Source organism: Pezoporus flaviventris, unplaced genomic scaffold, assembly GCF_033815535.1.
Source record: "Pezoporus flaviventris isolate CSIRO_AGI_PZ_B2104156 unplaced genomic scaffold, CSIRO_AGI_Pfla_v1 ptg000004l, whole genome shotgun sequence".
Taxonomy (NCBI): domain Eukaryota; kingdom Metazoa; phylum Chordata; class Aves; order Psittaciformes; family Psittacidae; genus Pezoporus; species Pezoporus flaviventris.
The window spans coordinates 1539430-1558811 of record NW_026892552.1 but is presented as its reverse complement, the minus strand read 5'-3'; the positions used below and the strand labels follow the sequence as shown (position 1 = coordinate 1558811).

The 19382-nt window shown below is 48.4% G+C and overlaps 2 protein-coding genes across 2 annotated transcripts; one reads left to right on the top strand and one right to left on the bottom strand.

Annotated features, from left to right (window-relative positions):
• Positions 1-13: 13 nt before the first annotated feature.
• On the bottom strand, positions 14-8229 carry COQ9 (coenzyme Q9). The gene is made up of 9 exons (XM_061445419.1): positions 8105-8229; positions 6961-7129; positions 6237-6372; positions 5752-5894; positions 5401-5485; positions 4122-4226; positions 2150-2305; positions 1666-1719; positions 14-118 (listed from the first exon to the last, which is right to left on the bottom strand). The coding sequence occupies exons 1-9, from the start codon at positions 8160-8162 to the stop codon at positions 83-85; spliced, it is 942 nt and encodes a 313-aa protein (XP_061301403.1). The 5' UTR covers positions 8163-8229; the 3' UTR covers positions 14-82.
• On the top strand, positions 8173-18234 carry CIAPIN1 (cytokine induced apoptosis inhibitor 1). The gene is made up of 9 exons (XM_061445420.1): positions 8173-8260; positions 12232-12407; positions 13177-13329; positions 14816-14892; positions 15108-15276; positions 15468-15541; positions 15865-15980; positions 16514-16583; positions 17054-18234. The coding sequence occupies exons 2-9, from the start codon at positions 12251-12253 to the stop codon at positions 17162-17164; spliced, it is 927 nt and encodes a 308-aa protein (XP_061301404.1). The 5' UTR covers positions 8173-8260; positions 12232-12250; the 3' UTR covers positions 17165-18234.
• The last annotated feature ends 1148 nt before the right edge of the window (positions 18235-19382 follow it).

Below are 19382 nucleotides of genomic sequence, written 5' to 3'. Positions count from 1 at the left end.
AAAGAGTCCGTGCTACCCTGCAGAGTGACTTTATTGGTGCCGGGGAAGGGCCGGGCCCGCTCCCGCGCCGCCGCGTCTCTCCTCACCGGCGCTGGTTCAGCCCCACCAGGTTCTTGATCTGCGGGGCAGAGGGAGAAGCGGGTTCAGTGCTGCTACCCCGGGGCGACGCCCCTCTCCCCAAGGCACGAAGGGTCCTGCCCGGCCCCGAAGGTTTCAGCGCTGCTGGGCAGCAAGTCTGGCCTCAGAAGAGCCGCCTGAGCTCGGTGAGGAGGGGAAGACTGCTGCGTGCCTGGGACGAAAGGCACCTTCTGTGAACAGCGGTGAACGTAAAAGTGCGGGGGAGAAAGATCACCATGGATCCACCCACGGGCATTCTATGACCTGAACTTGCTCCCCAGGCAAGGTTTCAGCTTGGCTGTATTTCACTGTGAGGGGTGGTGAGGCGCTGGCACAGGTTGCCCAGAGAAGCTGTGGCTGCCCCACCCCTGGCAGTGTTTAAAGCCAGGCGGGAGGGGGCTTGGAGCAACCTGGTCTAACCACTCTGCTGACTCTATTTTTGTGGCCACACAGACTCTGACAATGAATTTAAGCTTTTGAGAGACTCAGCTTGCTTGTCCATTTTGCAGAGACCTGATGAGCTCAGTGTACCTGTCCAGCTGTGCACTCACTCCTCCTGTGCAGCACTCTGGGACATGGAATGTTCTGCTAAGGACTTGTGGTCCGTAACAGTTAATATACTGGGATGATTTTGCCCTAAAACAAACTGCCTGTAACCCCCCATCAGAAGCAGCCCAGTTCCTCCTGTTCGTCTGCACAGTGGATCTGCTGATGTACAAGAGCACACATAGACCTTGGGAATGTCTTTAGTGGAGGGTCCACATGCACATGTGAAAGCAGGGAGAGGCTGAGAAACACTGAAAATGTGAAATGATTCCACCGCAGGGGGAAGGAGGTGGGAGAAATTCTTGAGCACTGTTTCATACAGTAAAAATTATTTCTAGTTTATGTTCCAGCCTGTCTTGTAATGATAAATTAGAATGGATTTCTGATAACAAGCAAATCACTTTGCTGCTAAATGCAATGCGAGTTGTCTAAAAATAGAATCACAGGGAGACCCTGAAGCCCTTCAAAACCATTCCTGGGTACAAGAAGGATTGTTTTGTATCCCAGAGGAAAAGCAGCTTCCTCTACATGGACACAAAGCAGTCCAAGATGCTACCAAAAAATGAAAGGATTCTTGGAAGCACACTGCAGTCAACTGGAACAGCTTGAGGAAATCACCCTGCTGTGGCCTGGAGACAGGTGCCACCTCCCAAGTGTCCATGGTGGCATGGGCCTTCCGTCAAGATATCCAGGGCAGGCACTGGCAGAGGAAGAGATCTCTCAAGAAGTGATGTAGAACATTTGCATTTATTCTGATCACTTGTCTCTCATCCCTAAAGCTCACTCTGTAGCTTCAGACTTAATTTTTTATGCTCTATTACAAGTTACTTCACCCCAAAACAGTGAACTAACACCAAACTACCCATAAAATCATCCTTACATGTAGTTATGAGAGATTATTCATTTTCATGCTGTGTTCCAGATTTGGGAGAAAAAACATGCTGAAATTCAGCAAGGAAAGGTAGAGAAATAATTCTGCCCTTACAGCCGTGCATTACTTACAGTAACTGCAGCTCCCATCAGGCCCTGGACAACTGCTTTTCCTGTTGACTGTACCTAGAAGACACAAGGATAACGCCAACCACCTTTTGCTTCCTTTTGCAGTTACACTTGTAGACACAGAAGTACAGAGACGTAGTGCACAATAAACATGTATTTACTACGGAAAGGTTTTGACAGAAGCCAAGCACTGCAGACAAGTGTTAGCCAGAGATAAGAAACATGGAAGACATTTCCTGGGAATATATGTCTCCAAACCGTAAGGCCAGTGTGACAAAGAAGGCACGTAATTTTACTAGAAAATACATGTCATTTTAATAGAAAATACCTTTTTACTAGAGGATTTATTGCATTTATGCAACCACCCCTCAGTGCAAGGTGGTCTCTCTGCAGCTGAATGGTCTGTGTAACTGGGAAGACAGGTATGTCTGCAGGTGTATCTGGGGAGACGGGGGACGCTGCATGTGTACCCTGCCCGTAACGTTACCTGATCAGCTGCATTGCCCATGCTCATGGCATCAGCTACTCTGTTTTCCAGGAAGCGCCAAGTCTCCTCAAAGTCAGGGGATGAATCCTGCAGCATCACCAGTTCAGTGGTGTTGTAGATGCCAGTGAGTACAGCTCGACGGGTGTACCAGTTAAACTACAAGGGCAGGGAATGAGAGAGAGGGGAAGCTGTGACCTGAATGCAGATCAAGGATACAGCCCACGAAATCAGACTGGAGAATGGCAAAGGAAAACACCATTCCAACTGCACATTCCCTTCCCCACTTAATGTGTGTCTCTCTGATGCAGTAGGCCACCAGCCAACACAAACATCTGATAGCACAGCTGTTCCTATAGCATCAGACAGAGGTCAAGTACGGCATCTAAAACTGCTGAACAAGATCTCCAGCACCTGCTGCTGGCTGCAAGGAATCCTCTCTTCCCTGTGTGTGAGCCTGTGTGCACTGAGCCCATCTTTGCTTTACAGATACCTAGTAGGCAATGCAAAGATCTGAGGTGAGAAACAGCTATACTGAGCGCTGAGCTACAATTTGTACCAGATACATGCATGAAGAAAGGGAACAAACAGGGGACAGAACTGTGCAAGACATCACACAGAGATACACCTTTCCCAAATCCTGTCGTTGAAATGCCAGTACTGCCTGCTGACTCGCTAAATGCATCAGCACATTGCTAGCAGCAGTGCTGTTGGATGTGTTACAACAGGTTACACAATGCAAAGAGGCACAAATAACTTCAACTCTTCAGTTTTTCCAGTTGCACTTGGAACCTCTGGCAGACAACATATATAAGTACATTTTAAAATGAGGCTTCCTCTTCATTTGCTGCTATTGCCTCGAAAAAATACTGGCTCTTCCATTCATGACTACAAAGGCCTTGTTTTCGAAAACAAGCTGGATGGAAAGCTCTGCACTGCCTGCACCATGATGAGGGGAAAAACTTGAAGAATGCTGCCACTTCCAGCTCCATCTCTAAGGTGCCCAAGACCAAATGCTTTCTGTTGATTTCTCCTTCTGCTCTGAAAAACCCACCCAAAGAGGTCTCTGAGGCACTCACATACTCTACTGTGCACCTGGTGTGGTGACGAGGGGTCCACCACAATTGACACTAAACCCTGTTACTGGGAAAGGAGGGGGGGGCTGAGCACCACAGCTTCCCAAAGGAAACTCATGTAACTGGCACAAAGGTGCCAACAAAAAGACAAACTTTAGAACCTCTCCTAATCCTGCCTGTGAAGAGATTTTAGAACAGCTCAGTACAGACACTAACTGACACATCAATTGGACTTTCATAACCCAAAAGGGACTTGCAGTTCCTGATGCAGCCACAGTCTTTCACATCTCTTCTGGTTTATTCCTTTAATTTTCCTATCATCTTATTTATTTTTCACTGCAGTAGCTTCTCTTTTATACACAGATAAAAGCAGCTTATTAAAGTACTTTATTAACGTGGTTCATTCAGCTTTTCCCCTTTCTCCCTACATCTATATGAATTAAAGTAATTTATTAATTGTTTTAATTAAGGTTATAATTTTCTTTCATTTCCTGACAGAAAGATGAAAGTTTTAATAAGCTGATGGTATTTTTGGGTAGGTTCTTTAAAAGTTTTCAAGTCAAATCTGCAAATGCTACTGCTGGTGGAACAGACATGTGACAGAGACACACTGCTCATGCACTGAGTACAGATCAAGGTTTAGGCTGAAAATCACAAGAATTTTGTCTAGGAAGGTAAGACCTTTAATTTGCACTAATCTCATGGGCATTAATTTGCATTTAGTCCTATTGGCTCTTAAAACTCGTTGGAAAGGATCCTTGGGTGCTTCTGAAAATGTCTTTCTCATTCAACAACAGGATCGTTTCAAGAGAGACATGCCCCAATGCCTGCTTCAACCCATCAATTTGCTCAGGTGCTGAGGGGTAGCTCCAGCCAGTCTGTAAAGCACCAGGACTTACGTCTGTGGACTGGTCTCCAGCATACTGCCAGATATCATCAATCATGCTGGTGAGGAGGTTAAGGCTGGACGGGATGTTACGTGGGAGCAACAGGATGCTCAGAGCCTGCAAAGGAAACACAGATAAATGGAAGAGATGAAGAGAGAAGGATATAACATTAAGGCAGACCAACAATGCTCTGTTATCTTTGCCCTGCTGCTGTTGACTTGCCTCCAGCTCCCAGTGACAAGTCCTCCCTGCTCTTTTCAGCTTTCCAAGTGGCAGGATTTGTGTGGAATACATGTTGGAATGCTGCAGCAGCTGAGCTCAAACCTTAGCCTGTGCTGGAGCTCCATGCCCCCTGCTCAGCAAGAACCCCACTATGTTGTCTCTCCCAAGCTGCCTCTCCAAGCATGGAAACAGCACAGCCTGAACTGACTCACACTTGCACTGTGCCCCTATGGGCAGGGAGTCAAATTTCTCATTTCTCTGAATTTGACTTTGAACTCAAAGCAGCCACCAAAAGCAGAACAGCCACTCATAATGGCCCTACTGGGATCCTGCAGCCTTTGAACATAGTAACACAAGACCAAGAGAGTCATAAACCACTCACATCCCTCACAAGGCAAGTTATGCTAATCTGGAACAAACCCATGAATTCTGTCTTCTCTCTCTGTAAGGAATGGTGGATGCAGCTGCCCAGAAGCCAGCAGTGATTCTGGACAAGAGGCTGACTTTGCAACAGTCTCTGCAGCCCATGGTTGGGAACTCCTTGCTTGTTACTGTGGCTAAAATTCAATTCCCTTCCCACCCCAGAAAGAACAGCTTGAGACTTAAATATGAAATTTGAAGCATGGAGCCCTCTCAGTTCACAGATCTGCCCTCAGGTTGTCAAAGTTTTGTCACTTGCAAGCTGGGCAAGCAGCTTCCTGCAGCAAAGCAGGAGTTCCATGTTCCCAGGTGTCAGGTGATATGGGTGCAGCTAGAATAATGCTGCAAGGAGCCTGACTTGCAGTGACATTGCAACAGGACTGAGCAGACATGGCTCATCCCCTGGGATCCCAGATGGTGAATAATGGAGTAGTTTGCTTTTCAAGAACTGCGAGAAATTGTTGTTCTAAGGACACCTCTAACTGCTTCCTGCCAAGTCTGCTCTCCTCTTGAAGGCTGCAAATCATGTGAAGCCAGTGAGGGTTTCATTTACAACCCTGAACTGCTCTGGTGGAGAGACTACGTTGAAGGTCACAGAGTGTTTAAAATACAAATGAAAAAGGAGACAATCTTGATATTCATTTTATACCTGGGGCCATTTGTCAATATATGGAATCAGCATCCTCAGTCTGGCTTCCACAGCATCCTTCAGGAACTGATCTGTAGGCTTCTTCCTGGGTAAGAAAAAACCCCAAATGTGAAGAACGTCCAAATTAAGCTCAATTCTGAACTTGAAAGGTCAATCGCTTGCCTGCCTCAGCAGTAGATATGTGAAGTATTATGCATCCTTCACGCCTTTTGTACAACTCTGTGAGGATGATTTTATTTGGCTAAATTAATTTTTAACTTAAAGTATCTGTGTCCCAGGAGGCCTCTCTGTCTATCCAGTCCCTTTGGCAGAGTTTGCCAAGGAAGATGTCTTTTCATAGCCAATACTCACTCTGCTTCGCCCAACTGCACTAGCTTTTGTTCCTGCTCCAGCAGCTCAGACAGCTTGGTGTTGCACTCAGACACAAAGTGCAGGATCAGGTCACTGCCATCACTGTAAAACATCCCTGCAGCAGCAACAGAGAGACCCAGGCTCTGCAGGGAAGAAGGGAGAAGCACAGACCAGGTCATACACTGCTAAGCAGGATCCAGCTGTGAAAAGTGTTTATTTCTTTCGTGAACAAAGTTATATGAATTTAAACAAAGCAACACTGCATTAAAAAGTACTTCATGTACGTTTTCATTTCTTTAGGATCACTACTTTACATTGTGCCTTACTGTAATCCTGACAAGGTTATTCTGTAGTAGCTGGGCCACATTCCATTTGCTGACTGGGTTGCATCACCCAAGAGTATGTGGGGGAAGCATGCAGGCCTGTCTGTCTGGACTTAAGCTTCATCCAGTTTTCAACTGGTTTGTTGCTTCTCTCCCACATACCTTGGCTCCCTTTGCAATGGCTTCTGCAGTCCAGCCATGTTCAGGCACAAACTCCAGCGCTGCTGTGAGGATTCGGTGCTGCAGCTGCTCCTCGCTCTCATAGTCCTCAGACTCCTGGCCGCCCTGGCCAGTGTAACTATGAGAAGGTATTATTACAGTGAGGGAATGTCACCATCAAACACCAGCAACCTGGACTCTGCCACTCACTTGCTGCCACTGCTGTGTGCTGGCATGCTTTTGAGGTCTGCTTAGTATAATTCTCACCTCCTCCTGTAAAATCCTTCCGTTTCCAGGAAAAGGATTCTTAATGAACCTTTGCCATAAGAGAAGAGAAAAATACAGGAGGGCTCAATCTAGGTGCCTACATGAAGATCAACCAGCCTCAGATTACCCCTTCTTTAAAAAAACAAGCTAAACTATAAGCTTTTTCCAACAGGAACTCTACAGTTACAGGAATATGGACAATATTTTGTATGGATTTACAAAAAAATCCAGGACTGAAGTCCTGTGTTTTGCAGACCAGAGAGGTTCCCTCTTGAAAGTAAGTTCCATCCTGTCTCCACATCGGACAGTGGAATTTGCACTGTCTCAGCAAATCAGCTCTCCAGTTGCTGCAGTCTGAGGCTTCATTAACTCTGGATCTCGTTGTCTTCAAGCTTCTATGCAAGTTTCAGGAAACCAAAGTCTATTGGCAGGACTGCACTAGAAATAGCTAGTGAGTTACCTGGGACAACGGCCTTGACATTCCTGCTCAGGCTGGTGATCAGCTGGATGTGAATCGAACTGATGCTGAGAAGACGATGCCAGTGGCTCCTTCTGCTCATCAAAGACACTCCTCAGCACAGCTGAGGCCTGGAGAGCACGCTGTGGTGGGTAGAGCTGGCACTGGAGCGCTGAAAGGGAAGCCAAGGTTCAAATGTCTTTTTCCAATACAAGGAAGCACAGAAAATTAAGATGAAGCAGAGAGCTGTGGTAAATCCAGATGAAAAGAACAGAAATGTGTAGAAAGTGTCTTTTTACACTTCTGAGAAGCATCCCTCTCAGCTGAGCTCACATTTACTTGGTGAAAATAAAGTGAAAATGTTTTGTGAGGAAAAGAACTGTGCAGACGGCACATATAGCAAACAGAAATGAGTTTCCCAGTCTTGAACTGGAAACCAGGCACACAAACATTCCCTGACTGCCCTGCAGCATGACCACTCTCTTTTTTGGTCCCTGACAAAGGGGAGGAATGAGAGAAGTTAAGAGAAAGGCACTGACCCTTGGTAATATCCCAGCAATGTTAACAGAAACAACTGAGATCACGACGCGTGCTTCTCAGGTGACTCAAAGGTCACACAGCTCTTGATTACGGCTGCTCTGTGAGAATTCATAATTGAACTGCAATAAGCTTGGGTTGCACAGCCCACACTTAACCACCACCTAACTTCTCCTCAACCCCGCCCCCAGTCCCCTCGAACGCCTTGTGCAGTTTCAGGGCCTGGAAGGTGAAAGAGGCTTCACTCCCCAAGCATACCCCTGCGGCAGGCTACGTGTCTCCAGCCTGCCTGACCAGGGTCCACAGACACCAGCCTCAGGCGGGACCAGACCTAAGCCTGAGCCTGGAGCTGGGGCTGAGGATGGGCCTCAGGCTGCGCCTGGGAGTAGGCCTAGGCCTGGCGCGACTACACAACCCCGTACCGCCCCCTAGCGGCGCCGCTCCTCTGCCCTTCGCATCACCTTCCTCGCTCCTCCCGGCCCCGCCCCGCCCTGCCGCCTGGCCCGGGCCTCGGCCCCGGCCCCGGCCCCGGCCCTGGCCCAGTCACGGTGGCACGAGGACGAGCACGCAGTCTCCCCACCCACCAAGCCGCGCTCCCCCCGCCCCTCACCGGCGCGGCCCCGCCAAAGACGCCAGCCAGCCAGCCGTAGGCCTTTCGCCGCCGCCATCTTGGAAGCGGGCAGCAGCGGGATTACGTCACGGCGCCGGGACGCGGCTGTGACGGCGTCAGACCGGGATGACGCGAGGCGAGCTGAGCTGAGCTGAGGTAAGTCGTGCGCGGCTTGGGGGACTAGGGACGGGGACCGGCACGGGGACACCTGCTTGGAGGCCGAGATTACCGTTTTCCCCTTTAAAAAGGATTTCCGGAGGCTGCGCCTGGGGCGGCCGCTGCGGGCGGGCGGGCGGGATGGAGGGGGTGTGTGTCAGGGAATTCCCGTGTGACATTCCTTCGTGACATTCCCTCCCGTATCTTGTTTTTTAATCTGTTGAAGCTCGCAACCTCCAGTATTATTTGCAGCCCTCTCCTTGCCCTGTTTTGGGCAGTGGTGTGCCTTAAGGGCTGGTAAATGTGTGTGGAATTCAGATAAAGTCTTCTTTATGCTGGGCCCAGCCCTTGGGCCTCCTCCCTGCGTGGCACAAGGTGGTGTAAGGCAGGAGTCCTCTTCGGTGTGGTAAGTGGGCTGGTGTTCTGTTGATGCAGTTTGGGCCCTGGACTGGTATTGAAAGGTCACAACTTGCTGTTGTGGGAGGAAGGTGCATCTTTGAATTCAGCTTTGCCACGTTACCCTAACAGCTTTTGTATCTTTTGAGGTTTTTGGCCATCTTCCTAGGAAAGATGGCATTTTACTAGGATTTATATGTGTGGTTACTAGTGTTACTGGCTGTTGTAGTTGCTTAGCTTGTGTTGCATATGTGTGCAAGGCCAACTGGGAGGTGCTGTAACCAGGAGCTCATAACCAAGATCTTCCATTCCTTAATTGAATGGTGTTGTGGGCTGCATTAGCACAAATTCCTACTAGAGTGGGTCAGACAAGGTGCAGAGTTGTCCTGTTCTGAACATGTTTGCAGTTTCCAGGAGAGAGGGGTCCACTGCACATAGAACCAGAGGAACCGTGGGTCAAAATCCACTCTACACCTGACTGCAGGCAACTGCGTTGAATCTGGCACAGGTACCCATAAGATATGCTTTCATGACAACATGGTGGCAATAAGACACTACCCAGAGTGTGTAATGTAATGACTTCTGGTGACAACTTTACTTACAACAGGCTGTTACAAAGCAAGCATGTGGCTTGTAGCCGATTGAAGGTATATTGGGCAGCTGGTGTGCTCACTTGTGCTCCCTATTCTGTGTGCTTGTGTTAAATGGGAAGGAAAACAGGTTTGTATTGGAGGTGCAGAGTGAAAGAGACTCGGTGATTGTTCCTGTAGCTGGTGCTGCTGTGAGTACAGGTGATTATGACACTGCTAGAGTGTGGATTTTCAGCAGGCTCTGTAAGGAATGCAATTTTTTATAAAATACTGGTGCACACAGGTTTCTCAAAGCTGTCACTGTCTGTTCCCCTCTGTGCAGTTGCTCACACAGTGTCACCCATGAGTCGAGAGTCTCAGTCTGGAATGCTGGGAAGGCTGAAAATTGCTTTTCTTCTTTTCCCCTCATGTGCTGCAGAGGCAGATTCTGCTAGGTCAGGTCTCTCCTGAGTGGGAGAGACAAGGCAGTGTTTAATGTCAAATGGAAACCGTGCTGAGGCACATAGACACTAAGGGGGTGACTGGCGACAGCTGCTGTGGCTTTATTAAGGACAAGTTGTGCCTGGCCAATTTGGTGACCCTCTGTGATGGACCATAGCACTGGTGGATAAGGGAAGAGTGACTGACATCATCTCTGTGGACTTGTACAGTTCAACACTGTCCCACACAACATCCTTGTCTCTAAACTGGAGAGACATGGTATTGATGGATAGACCACCTGGTGAATTGGCTGGGTGGTCGTACTCAGAGAATTGTGGTCAGTGGCTCAAGTGGAGATCAGTGACAAGTGGTGTTCCTTGGGGGTCGTAGTTCAACAACTTTATCGCTGACATGGACAGTGGGATCGAGCACCGTCAGCAAGTTTGTGGTGACACCGAGTTGTGTGGTATGGCTGACACGCTGGAGAAAGGGATGAGATACAGAGGGACCTGGATAGGCTGGAGAGGAGGGACCATGAGAACCTCATGTAGGTCAGCAAAGCTAAGCGCAAAGTCTCCCCTGGGTCAGGGCAGTCCCAAGCACAGCTACAGGTTGGGGGAGACTGGATGGAGCAGCCCTGAGGAGAAGGATTTGGGGGTGTTGGGTGATGAGAAGCTTGCGATGACCCGGCTCCCCGTGACCTGGCTTCATTGTGTGCTTGAACACGGATCCCCCCAATGTGCTGGGCTGCATCCCAAGAGCATGAGCAGCAGGTTAGGGAGGGGATTCTCCCCCTCTGCTGTACTCTGGGGAGACCTCCTTGCACTCCTGTGTACAGCTCTGGGGCAGTGACACAAGAGGGACATGGAGCAAGTCCAGAGGAGGCCACAGAGATGCTGCAAGGGCTGGAGCAGCTCTGCTCTGGAGAAAGGCTGAGAGAGCTGGGCTGGTTCAGCCTGGAGAACAGAAGACTCCTTAAGGGGAGACCTTAGAGCAGCTCCAGTGCCTAAAAGGGCTACAAGAAAGCTGGAGAGGGGCTTTGGACAGGGGCCTGTAGGGACAGGACAAGGGAAATGGCTTTAACCTGACAGAGGGGAGACTGAGATGAGATCTTAGGCAGAAGTTCTTTCCTGTGAGGGTGGTGAGGCCCTGGCACAGGTTACCCAGAGAAGCTGTGGCTGCCCCATCTGTGGCAGTGTTCAAGGCCAGGTTAGATGGGGCTTGGAGCAACCTGGTCTAGTGGAAGGTGTCCCTGTCCGTGGCAGGGGGTTGGAACTGGATGAGCTTTGAGGTGCATTCCAGCCCAAACCAGTTTGGGATTCTGTGATGAAAAAGTTGTTGCTAGTCTGGAAATCCAGAAATGCCATCCAGAGGGACCTTGACACACTTGTGAGGTGGGTTGATGCCAGCCTTATGAAGTTTAACCATGCCAAGTGCAAGGTCCTACACCTGGGTTGGAGCAACCCCAGGCACAGCTACAGGTTGGGCAGAGAAGAGATTCAGAGCAGCCCTGTGGAGAAGGACTTGGGGTGTTGGTCAGTGAGAAACTTAACATGAGCCAGCTTTAGTGTGTGCCAACAGCCCAGAAAGTCAACTGCATCCTGGGCTGCATCAATAGAAGCGTGGCCAGCAGGTCGAGGTGATCCTGCTGCTCTACTCTAGTCTGCTCTTGTGAGACCTCGCTTGGAGTATTGTGTGCAGTTCTGGTGTCCTCAACAGAAAAAGAACATGGAACTTTGGAACAAGTCCAGAGGAGGGCCACAAGGATGATCAGGGGACTGGAGCACCTCCCGTATGAAGACAGGCTGAGAAAGTTGGGACTGTTCAGCCTGGAGAAGAGAAGGCTGTCTGGAGACCCCATAGCAGCCTTCCAGTATCTAAAAGGGGCCTATAAGGATGCTGGGGAGGGACTGTTCATTAGGGACTGTAGTGGTAGGACAGGGGGTAATGGGTTAAAATTTAAACAGGGGAAGTTTAGATTGGACATAAGGAAGAAGTTCTTTCCTGTTAGGGTGGTGAGACACTGGAATGGGTTGACCAGGGAAGTTGTGAATGCTCCATCCCTGGTGGTGTTCAAGGCCAGGTTGGACAGAGCCTTGGGTGATGTGGTTTAGAGTGAGGCATTCCTGCCCATGGCAGGGTGGTTGGAACTACATGATCTGAAGGTCCTTTCCAACCCTAACTATTCTGTGATTCTAAATCCTGTGTATGTCTCTATTAAAATCTTTAAGGAAAGCAAGTAAGTTTTTTGTTGTTATTTAGTTTGGTTTGGGGGCATTTTGGGGGGTTTGGTTTGATTTATTTTTTTTTTTAGGCATGGCCTGCAGTCACCCAGCAAACTAGCCCCTTAACTGGAGAGAAACTGAATTACGCCTTTGAGTGTAGCTATTTCTGAATGTTATATTAATGCTCAGCTTGGGGGAACTGTACTGCCTGTCTCCAGAAAATAATCTCCATTTACTAAAAGAAGTCAGTGTTCTGTGATTAAGACAGTCCACAGATGTTTGTGCTGAGCTTGACAATAACCCTTCCTCTGTGTCCCTCCCGACCCGTTGCTGCTGTTAGGTTTGCTTCTGCTGTGGACATGGGGGAGTACGGAGTCGCACCAGGCCAGCACGTGGCCATCATCTGTGATAGCTCCTCGCCCGTTGAAGCCCTGAAGGATTTGGTGGATAAAATTCAGGCACTGGTGGGAGCTGGTAATCGTGTGTCTGTGGAAAATGTCAACCAGCTGTCTCAGTGTAAGAATTAGCTTCATTTTTTACCCTTTCATTAAAGGGAGAGGGTGCTTCTGTTGTGTGAGCTGACATCTCTGGGGTCCCAAAGCAAGAGAGACGTGGAGCTGTTGCAGTGAGTCCAGAGGAGGCCATGAAGATGCTGCAACGGCTGGAGCCAGGCTGAGAGAGCTGGGCTTGTTCAGCCTGGAGAACAGAAGACTCCTTAAGGGGAGACCTTAGAGCAGCTCCAGTGCCTAAAGGTGCTACAGGAAACCTGGAGAGGGGCTTTGGACAAGGGCCTGTAGGGACAGGACAATGGGGAATGGCTTTAACCTGACAGAGGGGAGACTGAGATGAGATCTTAGGAAGAAGCTCTTTCCTGTGAGAGTGGTGAGGCCCTGGCACAGGTTACCCAGAGAAGCTGTGGCTGCCCCATCTGTGGCAGTGTTCAAGGCCAGGTTGGACAGGGCTTGGAGCAACCTGATCTAGTCCATGCCAGGGGCATTGGAACTGGATGTGCCGTAAGCTCCCTTCCAACCCAAACTAGTCTGTGATTCTGTTTTCTTCCGTGATTTGTAAGTGAGCACTCAGAACAATACTGCTAACTCTTACCACCAGCAGTACAGCAAAGGAAGTGATATACCCTAGTCTTGCTTCCTATGGTGTCTTTAATCAGTTGTTGCTGTTGGACACAAGCATGAGGGATGAGGAGGGAGGTGAAACTGATGTGTTAAGCAAAGGTCTGTGTGTAAATATATAAAATTGAACCGTCTTCCCCCTTCTTGTTTTCCAGCTGCTCACAAGGATTCATTTTTTGACGTGATTCTCTCTGGCATGGTACCAGGCAGTACAGCGCAGCACAGTGCCGAGGTGCTGGCAGAAATAGCCCGGATACTGAAGCCAGGGGGCTGTGTCCTCCTGAAAGAACTGGTGGTTACAGAATCAGGTGAGAGAATCCACATCAGCCTTGTTTTCATGGTAACATAGCAATTCTCATGAGGATTAGGCTGAAATGGAAGGATAGGAACCCTGACTGACCTTCAGCGATGTTCACTCTCTTGACACACTAACTTGAATAGTAAGGCATTTATCCTGTGTTTAACCTGGTAGCCATTGAAGATATTTGCAGTCATTCTTCCCCAGTGAAAATCCTAAAGTGGTTCGGAAAGGACCTTAAAGCTCATCCAGTCTAACCCCCCTGCCACGGGCAGGGACACATTCCGCTAGACCAGGTTGCTCCAAGGCCCATCTGACCTGGCCTTGAATACTGTCAGGGATGGGGTGCTGATCAAGTTTAACACTTGATCCTAAACTACCTTGAAAAAGCATGTGATGTTAAATAGGTGCAGATGTTGTGTTTCCAAGGAGCTTCTGAAGTGATTTTAAAAACGGGTGACAAATGCCAGGAGAGGCTGCCCCAGAAGCCAGCTGAGAAATAGGTATCCAGAAAAGGTACAATTGTTTGGGCTTAAGTTTTAAGAGTAAAACCAGAGCATGTGCCAAGGGGCAGCTGGGGGAGCACAAGAGGAGGTGAACACAAGATTATTTCTCTGTCTTGTACTTGACATGCATTCAACTTTGCTGGCACAAGGAGCTGGTTCAGGGTGGAAGTGGGAACTAACACACCATGTGATAAGAAGAGAAGCATCTGTGCTGATGACGTTTGCACTGGCACAATCTGCAGTGCTGAAAAGGGTGGTGTGAGTGGCAGCGGAAACACCGTCTTCAGCTTGGGAAGATTTGCCGATGTTTTGGAGCTAGCAGTGGCTCTGTGGTGCAAGTGGTACCTTAGGGGTAGGGTGGAAGACATCTGGGACACAACTAAGAACGTGCAGATCTGGAAGAGATGAGGTTTCTTTTTTCCAGAGTCAGGCTGCAATTTGGTGGACTAGCAATAAAGAGTAAGTGGGACTACTGAGAGAGGGTGAATGGATTCTGTTCAGCACAATCCTGTGCCCCAGCAAATAAACCTGTAATGAGTTTCTGAAACAGTGAATGTGTAAGAGCTTTTGCCTGCAAGAGCAAGGGTCTTGACTGTTGCTTCTGAATGAAATGTTCATTTAGGAGTCCAAGTTTTGAAAACCTCTTGAGTTGTTCACTTTAATATGTAAAAATATTTTGGGGGAATGTTGTTTGGGTTTTGGGGTGGGTTTTTATCCTTTTTTTGATGAGCGTTAATTGGGTTGAGGAAGGTTCAGGCATATATAGAACAGATCTGAAGTTAGAACAGCTTTGTCACACAGGCTACTACTTTAATGAACAAGCTGCTTGCATTCTCCTGGTTTGCTCCTCTTGTCAGCCAGAAAAGGCCCAGTTTTAAAGCAGAGGTTTGGCTTGAGCAGTTCCTTCTAAAGCTTTTGCTCTTCCAGGTTTCTCAGTGACCTCTATTCTTTTTCTTCCCTTCTCCTACTTCTTGCTTTTGTGTCTTTCAGGAAACAACAGCAGAATCAAGACAACAGACAAACTCCTCACAGCTCTGACTCTCTCTGGGTTGGTGGAAGTGAAGGAGGTATGTGTGTACTGACCACTTCCAGAAAGTCCCTTGTGATGTAGGTGGTGATTCCTGGGGACTTGCTGGTTGACAAGGTGTTTAGCTACCCTGGTTTACTGCAAATGTGCTTGGCAAAGGTAGTGGTTTTCTGTAGGACTGAAAATAATGATTGTGTTCACTGGATGCTGGATTGGGGCTTCTGCAGTGTGATAACCTAAAATCTTGCATTGCAGCTGCAAAAGGAAGCATTGACCCCAGAGGAGGCTCAGTCAGTCCAAGAGCATTTGGGTTACCAAAGCAATGATCTAATCATTGTTCAGATAGAAGGCAAGAAGCCTAATTTTGAAGTGGGATCCTCAAGTCAGCTCAGACTTTTCCTTGCCAAGAAACCTGGTGCTTCAGGTAAGGAGTAGTGCGTGCTACATTTCTGATTGCCTGCAAGCACCCCTTGGAAGAGGGAGACAGCTCACCCCAGGAGTGCTACAGTAAAAACCTGTGAACTGGGGCTTTCCAAAGTTGTTTCAGCTATTTTCTGGGAGTAGGCAGGGCAAAGGCAGGAGTAACTACTATTTCTTCCTTTGTTCTGGCTCCAGGAAAGCCCTCTGTGGACCCAACCACTGCCAAGCTGTGGACACTCTCTGCCAATGATATGAACGATGAAGAGATGGTTGGTATCTGGTATAGTTTGTGAGACTTTGCTGCTGTTTCTTGTCTCTCCTTTCCTATTCTAAATAGTTTCAGTCATGCCTTTTGGGAAGCTTTACAACTTACGAGGCATAAAAGCATCCCTAGGGCAAAATACCTCATATTTGAGGTCTTGAAAGCCCAGAGGTGTGGTGAGGGTGGAGGGGAGACACAGATAAGGGGGCACAGCTACAGCACTTTAATGTTAGTGCTACAGATAGCACCATTTCTTTGGACATAATACAGCAATGGCATTCCCTGCTGACAAATCAGTTTCCTGCGTGTTCTCTTTCATTGTGTTTTGAGGATCTTTTGGACCCTGATGAGCTGTTGGATTCAGAGGATTTGAAAAAGCCAGATCCATTGTCCCTCAGAGCTCCATCCTGCAAAGAAATGGGCAAGAAGAAAGCCTGCAAGAACTGGTCAGTGTTGGAATTAGCATATTGGTGAACCTTTCAACTGTAACATTAAACCCTCAGAGCTGGATGGGTTTTAAAAAGATTGTGGGCAATTTGCTGTTCTTCAGAGCATAATTCTCTTGGTTCGTAACTTTTCTTAATTATTTTAATGTAAATCCAAATGCAGTGAGAATTGACTAGCTGCCCCAGAGCTGTTACAAATTACCACACTGATGTGATCAGCAGCCTTCCTGAGGGTGGCTATGCAGTTTGTGCCTTGACTAAAACCCTGGTTTCTCAGATCTGAAGAAGAAAGAGCACACATAGCAAATGCCATACAGCCATTTCCTACTCAGTTTAAAGGTGAGGAGTGTACTTCAACACTTGTTACACAAACTGTGGTGTTGAGGAACAAAGTGAAGGGCAGGAGAGTCCCAGTGTCAGCTGTGTTGTGTGACAGAGTGAGGGCTGTTGCATGTGAGTAGGGGTGGAAGGAGTGTTGGTGACTCACAACCTTTAAACAGAAACGTGCAGGTGACTTCTTTATTTTTCTACAGCACATGTGGCCTGGCTGAAGAACTGGAACAGGAGAAGAAGAGTGTACAGCCCAAATCTGCCTGTGGAAATGTAAATAATAATTTTTGTTTCTATGCTTTGCCAGGGCATGATCTCTAAGAACTGTGCTCTCTAGTGAGTGCTCCCTAGGCTAGCGTACCGCTCCCAGACACTGCTTGTGCTGCTTCTGCCATTGCACACACACTCTGCATCACTGCACCTGTCGCTGTGGGAGTCAGAATGAACAGTGAAGCTTCACCTCCCTGCTCCTATGCTCACAGGGCAGGTTACCTTGTGGGAGGGAGCCAGGGGGGATTTGGGGGCTGCCTCAGCCCAATATGCAGCCACGTGTGGGCACACTGGCTGAGGGGAAGCTTGCCTAATGTCCTGCACAGCTCTGCTAACACAGCATGCCTTGGGAAGAGGGTAGAAGGGAGGTGTTTTCTGTGCTGACATGCTGAGGAGCTGGAAAAGCCATATTCCAGGGGAAGAGAACTGAAAGTTGCTGCTGGTTACAGAAGGTGCCTTTGTTCTCTTGGAAGTGCTACCTGGGGGATGCATTTCGCTGTGCCAGCTGCCCTTACCGGGGGATGCCAGCCTTCAAGCCTGGGGAGAAGATCCTCCTGAAAGAGAACCAGCTGCATGATGCCTAACCAAGACATCTCTGGATGTCCCATGAATGACTCCTCTGCTCTTTCATCAGTCTAAGGTTCTTCCTGCAGTCCTTCTCATCCTCTCAAACTCATGCTTTCCAGCCAATACTTCCTGTGGGAAGGGCACTGTGGGCACTGACACTGCTGTGAGCTCATCACTTGTAGTCAGCCTTGGGATACCTTAATAATCTTCGGTGACAAGTGGCCTCATATGTATTAGACTTCAGCATGTTATGCTTTGTTTTAGCTGGCTTGATTTCATACTGGGACACTGACGATCACAGCATGTCCCACCAGCAGACAGAAGTAGAGACAAGTGTCAGGTTGTGTGTGTGTGACACGACTGTACTTCCCCATGCCCACGTTGTACAGCTTTAATTTGTCCTGATTTTCCCTGATGAATCAGCAGTTCTGGCTCACTCTCAGGGTGGCACTGGGCTCCTGCTCTCTTTGAAATGTGAACCTGCAGTTCCTTGCCATGTGAAGGTGGCTCAGCAGCTCCTGTCACAAGCCAGGAGCAGGGAGTGCATTGAGCAGCATGTGCTCAGTTTGGGGAGCGTGACCCCATCCATTTCCATCAAAATGACAAAGGCTAAGTCCCACTGAGAAAACTCCTCCCCTTAAAGCAGGGAGCAGATAAAAAAAGATCTGCCTGCTTCTCTCACACCTTTCTGTCCAGTTAAACTGATAATGCAAAGGCAGTCTGAGCCTGCTGCCTCTCTGTGGCTACCAAGTCAGTTACCTACAGTGTCCAGTAGGTAAGAACACAGCAGTAATTAACTTCTAGACTATCTGCTTGTACACAGCAAGATACTGAGAACTATTTATTTGTGTGATCAGTGAAGCACCCACGAGGTGCAGGGTGAGGGACTGCTCTGTTTGGGCTGCTCACCAAGAGCGGGAGAGGAGGAAAACTCAATGCTTTTGTCTCTGGGGGATTGCTTTGTTAGGAGCTCTTGCTCTACAGGATGTGAATGCTTCTTCTGCTACCTGAGTTACACACTGATCTCCAGTGGGACCTGGGATGAAAGGCTATGCTGTTCTTGAAATAAAAGTGACTGATAGTAAAATGTTTGTTTTCAGACTAGTGGCTGGGGCATTCCAAGTGTGTCTCTCCTTTTAGTCAGCCTCTCAGTGAGTTCTGGAGCTGTTTAAATGTTGGGTTAACTCTTGGAGTTCTCCATAAACTGTTCCACTGAAAACATGACTCCAATACATGATGCCCACTGGGAAGAACAGAATGAAGCTGCCCAGGTTAGCTTTCTTACTTGGTCAGGGTTTCAAAAAGAGGCTTTCTCCTTGTTGAGTAAGAAGAAGGCTTGCAGGGAGAGAAGGGAGGAAGCCCTTGAGGTGTGCAAAGCGCCCAGTGTGGCTCTGGAGGCAGGTGCTGCAGTATGAGCTGTGTAGTGTACTTATCTGGGAGCTGGGGGGAATACAAGGGACTGGAGGCAACAGACCCTTCCTCACCCTCCTGCCTCTGTCATCAGTGAGAACAACTGCCAAGGAGACATGATTTTTGTGATAAACCTGTGCAACAAACCTGTTAGTGCTCCTACCTTGTGATCTAAAGAAATGGGTAAAAGCCTCTGTGCACCTATGACCTTTGTGAGTTTATTGCCTTTTTTCAGCCTCCCTGGCAGCAGAAGATTGGATCTCTGCAAGTCTCCATGTGAGAAGTCCCTGATAAAGGCAGCCCTTAACCTGAACTCCACTTTCAGGAGTAAATAAGAGGGAGGAGGCAGCAGCAGAAGCTTTTGTTATACAGTGATTCACCCTGCTGGAATTTAAGTAAGCTGGAAACACTTTCAGATACTGCCAGAGTTCAGCTGATGAAGGTTAAGGCTGTTTAATCTTGCTTTCGTTAAACAGTGTTACTTGCTGTTACTGTGCAAGAGGCCTTCAAAGGGTGAGTGTTGGGTAGTGGAGCATCAGCTGGGGGGAATATGCTTCTATCAGGCTGGTTTTGAGAAGTATTTCATAGGATCATGGAATCCCAGGTTGGAAGGGACCTCAGGGATCATTTGGTCCAACCTTTCTAGGCAAAGCATGACCTAGACTTTGTCCCCACACCCTGTCCAGCCAAATCAACAGTGTCCAGTGTTGGGGAATCCACCTCTTCCCTGGGCAGATTATTCCAGTGGCTGGTTGTTCTCATTGTGAAACATTTTCCTCTTGTGTCCAGTTGGAATCACCCAGTTGGAATCACCCCTCTTGTGTC

Bases quoted from the DNA above. Each gene is read 5' to 3' on its own strand.
- CIAPIN1 (XM_061445420.1), top strand. From the start codon at position 12,251: ATGGGGGAGTACGGAGTCGCACCAGGCCAGCACGTGGCCATCATCTGT. The intron at 12,408-13,176 runs GTAAGAATTAGC...CTTGTTTTCCAG, and splicing joins TGTCAACCAGCTGTCTCAGT to CTGCTCACAAGGATTCATTT. The intron at 15,277-15,467 runs GTAAGGAGTAGT...TTCTGGCTCCAG, and splicing joins CAAGAAACCTGGTGCTTCAG to GAAAGCCCTCTGTGGACCCA.
- COQ9 (XM_061445419.1), bottom strand. From the start codon at position 8,162: ATGGCGGCGGCGAAAGGCCTACGGCTGGCTGGCTGGCGTCTTTGGCGG. The intron at 6,373-6,960 runs GTAACTCACTAG...ACCTTCTCATAG, and splicing joins TGTCAAGGCCGTTGTCCCAG to TTACACTGGCCAGGGCGGCC. The intron at 5,486-5,751 runs GTGAGTATTGGC...TTTCTTACCCAG, and splicing joins GTGCAGTTGGGCGAAGCAGA to GAAGAAGCCTACAGATCAGT.